Source organism: Erithacus rubecula, assembly GCF_903797595.1.
Source record: "Erithacus rubecula genome assembly, chromosome: 16".
In the NCBI taxonomy this organism is placed as follows: domain Eukaryota; kingdom Metazoa; phylum Chordata; class Aves; order Passeriformes; family Muscicapidae; genus Erithacus; species Erithacus rubecula.
In genome coordinates, this window is record NC_136668.1 from 15,983,941 (window position 1) to 15,987,268 (window position 3,328).

Sequence of the window (3,328 nt, forward strand, 5' to 3'; positions counted from 1 at the left end):
TGCCTGGCCCTCATGGCCCCACACAGAAAGGATTTCAAATCCTGCCTCAAACACCTGGGAGATCTTCACACCCTTCACCCCCACTCATCCCAAAGGCACATGGCAGTGACAGACACTTCACTGTGTCCCTGCAGGACTCAGCACTGTCCCCAACCTCCCCCTCTGCACCTGCACTTCCACGTCCTCGAGCCCAAATCCTGCAGCTGGGCATTCAACCAGCCCAAACCCAGCCTGACAGCAGTGTTAGCTCAGTGCCAGAGGGGCTGTGGGGCCAGGGGCACAGCAAAGGGAGAGCAGAAACATCTCTGGGAGGACATCCAGCCCCTTTCTGCACAGTCTGTGTGGGGAGGAGGAGGACAGAAAAAACCCAATTTCTGCCTCTCTGTGGCAAAAATGGACCACAGTGGAGAGGAATAAGTCTAAGGCCAAGTGAGTTTAAGACAATGCCAAAGCTGATGAGCCCCAGGCCAGTCCTTCCAAAGGACAGGACAGGGTGCAGAGGGAGGTGACAGCTCTGCCCTGAGGACTGCTTCTCCTGCTCAGAGTGCTCACTGCTCCAGCCCGAGCTGACAACCCAGAGAGCACCAGGCTTACCCAGGGAGCCCCAGCCAACAGTGCAAGTACAATCCAGACAGGGTCCTGCCCCAATTCCCAGCCTGAGCTCCTGGGAAAGCCCCCCAAGTTCCAGCCAGCACCCCTCAGCTGTCCCGCAGGGTGGGCACAGGACAGGAGGGTGCTGTGGTGACAAGGGCTGCTGAGAGGCTCTTCCAATCCAAGTTGGCCCCTGCAGCCCAGGAGGAATGGCCAGCAGCAGCCTGGCAGGCGTTACAAGCTCTCTGAGGAGCTGAAGGGGACAAATTTGGCAGGCTTGGCTGGGGACACTGGCACCTGCCCATCGGCCTCCTCGCTCAGCTTGAAGAACATCTCCTGCTCACGCTTCTTCTGGTTCAGCTCATCCTCCAGGGCCTTGGCAAAGAGAACAACACAAGGCTGTTCTGAGGAGGTTCTGGAGCTGTGGGCACTGTCCCCTGCAGCAGCCAGCAGCACACCCTGCTCACAGCCAGCACCCTCACCTTCTTCCGTGGCCTCAGCTTGTCCCGCCACTCCTTCATGTGCTGGTTGTGGTTCTCATCCAGGGATTTCAGCTTCTGGGTTTCGTGCTCAATCACAGTGACACTTCTCATTCTAAAAACATCAACCCAACACAACAGCCATGAAGCAGCTGGCTGTACATCCAGTGGTCAAACAGGATTTGCCTTGGGCAGAGACATTCAGAGCTCTGAGCTGCACGTTCAGGCACAGCAACAAAAACCTCCCAAGGCAAGAGCAGGGGGACATCAGCTCCTGGCAGCTCTCTGCAGCCACTGCAGAGACTGAAGCTGCCCAGGCAGCTCTGGGAAGCAAGCCATGAGTACCTGGAGGCTGGAGCTCGCTGGTGTTGCTCTCACACTGTGCCTGCATGTCCTTCATCTGTGACTCGTGCTTCTGCTGCTGCTGCAGCCTCTCTGCCTTCTGCCTCTTCTCCTCCTGCAGAGCAAACTGGCACAGACAAAGCAGGTGTAGGCAGCACTGAGACACCCCCAGCTTCCATCAGGACCAGGAAAGGAGAAAAGCCCTGAAGATGCTTCCCAAGCAAGTCAGGATGGAGACAGCACCAAAAACCACACAATGGCATAAACCAGAGAATTCACAGAATTCACCAAGTTGGAAGAAACCTTCAAAATCATTGAGTCAAACCCATCCCTAACTCCTCAACTAGACCATGGCACCCAAGCTTTTTTAAACACATCCAGGGATGGTGACTCCACCACCCCCCTGGGCAGAAAATTCCAGTACTTTATCACTCTTTCCATGAAAAACTTTTTCCTAATATCCAACCTAATTTTCCTTCGATGCAGCTTGAGGCTGTGCCAGTGCTGCCTGGAGAAAGAGACCAACCCACCTGAGCCCAGGGAGTTGTAGAGAGTGATCAGGTCACCCCTGAGCCTCCTTTTCCCCAGTGCTGAGTCCAGGGACTGTCAGAGCCAGAGGGCTGTGAACCACGATTAAACCCATCTTGCTTTTCAGAGGGGGAAGGGACACAATTTTTAAAAATGTGGCTTTGAATAAAAACTTTTTTTTAATGGTACTTCTTTTCCTCTTCTTCTTCATGCCTCCCATGTTGAATGCCAAGTTGGCATTCTTGGATTGGACTGAGACAGAATTGGACAGTGTAATAAATATCACATACTAGATATTTACAATTATTTTCCAACACACTACAATTGTGTTACACTGTACAACTTTGTCCCCATCCAATCCAAGGATGCCCAAGTGGCACTCCAACACATGGCATGAAGAAAAAGAAGGAAGAGGCTTACCACACCCAAATCCTCCATCCCAGATCCAAACCCATTAATAAACATTCCTAAAAGTTCACTTTTCTATCTTCTACCAGTCTGATTGATACTCTACTTGCTTCTATGACTTGTAATTCTTCCTGCAATATTGGCAAATTTCTCCAGGAACCCAAATCCAGCCTCCAGCACCCCTGGGCATCATTCCAGGGTATCTAAAGGCATGCAGGGAAGGCAGAAGAGCACTGTAGACTCCCACAGGGTGTCTAAAGGCACACAGGGAAGGCAGAAGAGCACTGTAGACTCCCATAGAGTGTCTAAAGGCACACAGGGAAGCCAGAAGAACACTGTAGACTCCCATAGAGTGTCTAAAGGCACACAGGGAAGCCAGAAGAACACTGTAGACTCCCATAGAGTGTCTAAAGGCACACAGGGAAGGCAGAAGAACACTGTAGACTCCCATAGAGTGTCTAAAGGCACACAGGGAAGCCAGAAGAACACTGTAGACTCCCATAGAGTGTCTAAAGGCACACAGGGAAGGCAGAAGAGCACTGTAGACTCCCACAGTGCTGTCAGCTAGAGAAAGAATTCCTTAGATAAACACGGAAACCGCTGAAAAACCGTTCAGCATTTTCTTCAGCGCCAGGGCTGGGAAGAACACCTTAAAAACCACCTGGGGGACTGAGGACAGCAGAGCCCAGAGGCAGTGACACACAGTGACCCACGCGTGTGCTGGTGCCTGACCTGTTTTGATCTTGTCCCTGTGCTCGGCGGTGCTGCCGCTGGAGTGGATGTGGAGGCTCTTCTTGTACATGGCCAGCGCGTCTTGCCCTCGCTCTGCTGGATCTTGGGCAGCCGCGCCCGCTCCCTGCTGCTGCCTGGCCCTCAGCTGCTCCAGCTGCGCTGGTTGTAGCGCTGCATCTGCTCCCTTTCCTGCAGGAACAGGGGTTTAGAGGGTAGGGATGGTGTGGTTTACACCCCTGGCGTCATTG

General features: G+C 53.1%; 1 protein-coding gene across 1 annotated transcript in view; it reads right to left on the reverse strand.

The window, feature by feature from the left end:
* Positions 1–206: 206 nt before the first annotated feature.
* The window catches only part of STK10 (serine/threonine kinase 10), a 71,575-nt gene continuing 68,453 nt past the window's right edge, over positions 207–3,328 (reverse strand). Inside the window, 8 exon segments of the mRNA XM_079319899.1 lie at positions 207–966; positions 1,074–1,170; positions 1,172–1,185; positions 1,416–1,422; positions 1,424–1,539; positions 3,052–3,155; positions 3,158–3,203; positions 3,205–3,269. Of these exon segments, the coding sequence (XP_079176025.1) occupies positions 826–966; positions 1,074–1,170; positions 1,172–1,185; positions 1,416–1,422; positions 1,424–1,539; positions 3,052–3,155; positions 3,158–3,203; positions 3,205–3,269 (590 nt within the window). The 3' untranslated portion in view covers positions 207–825.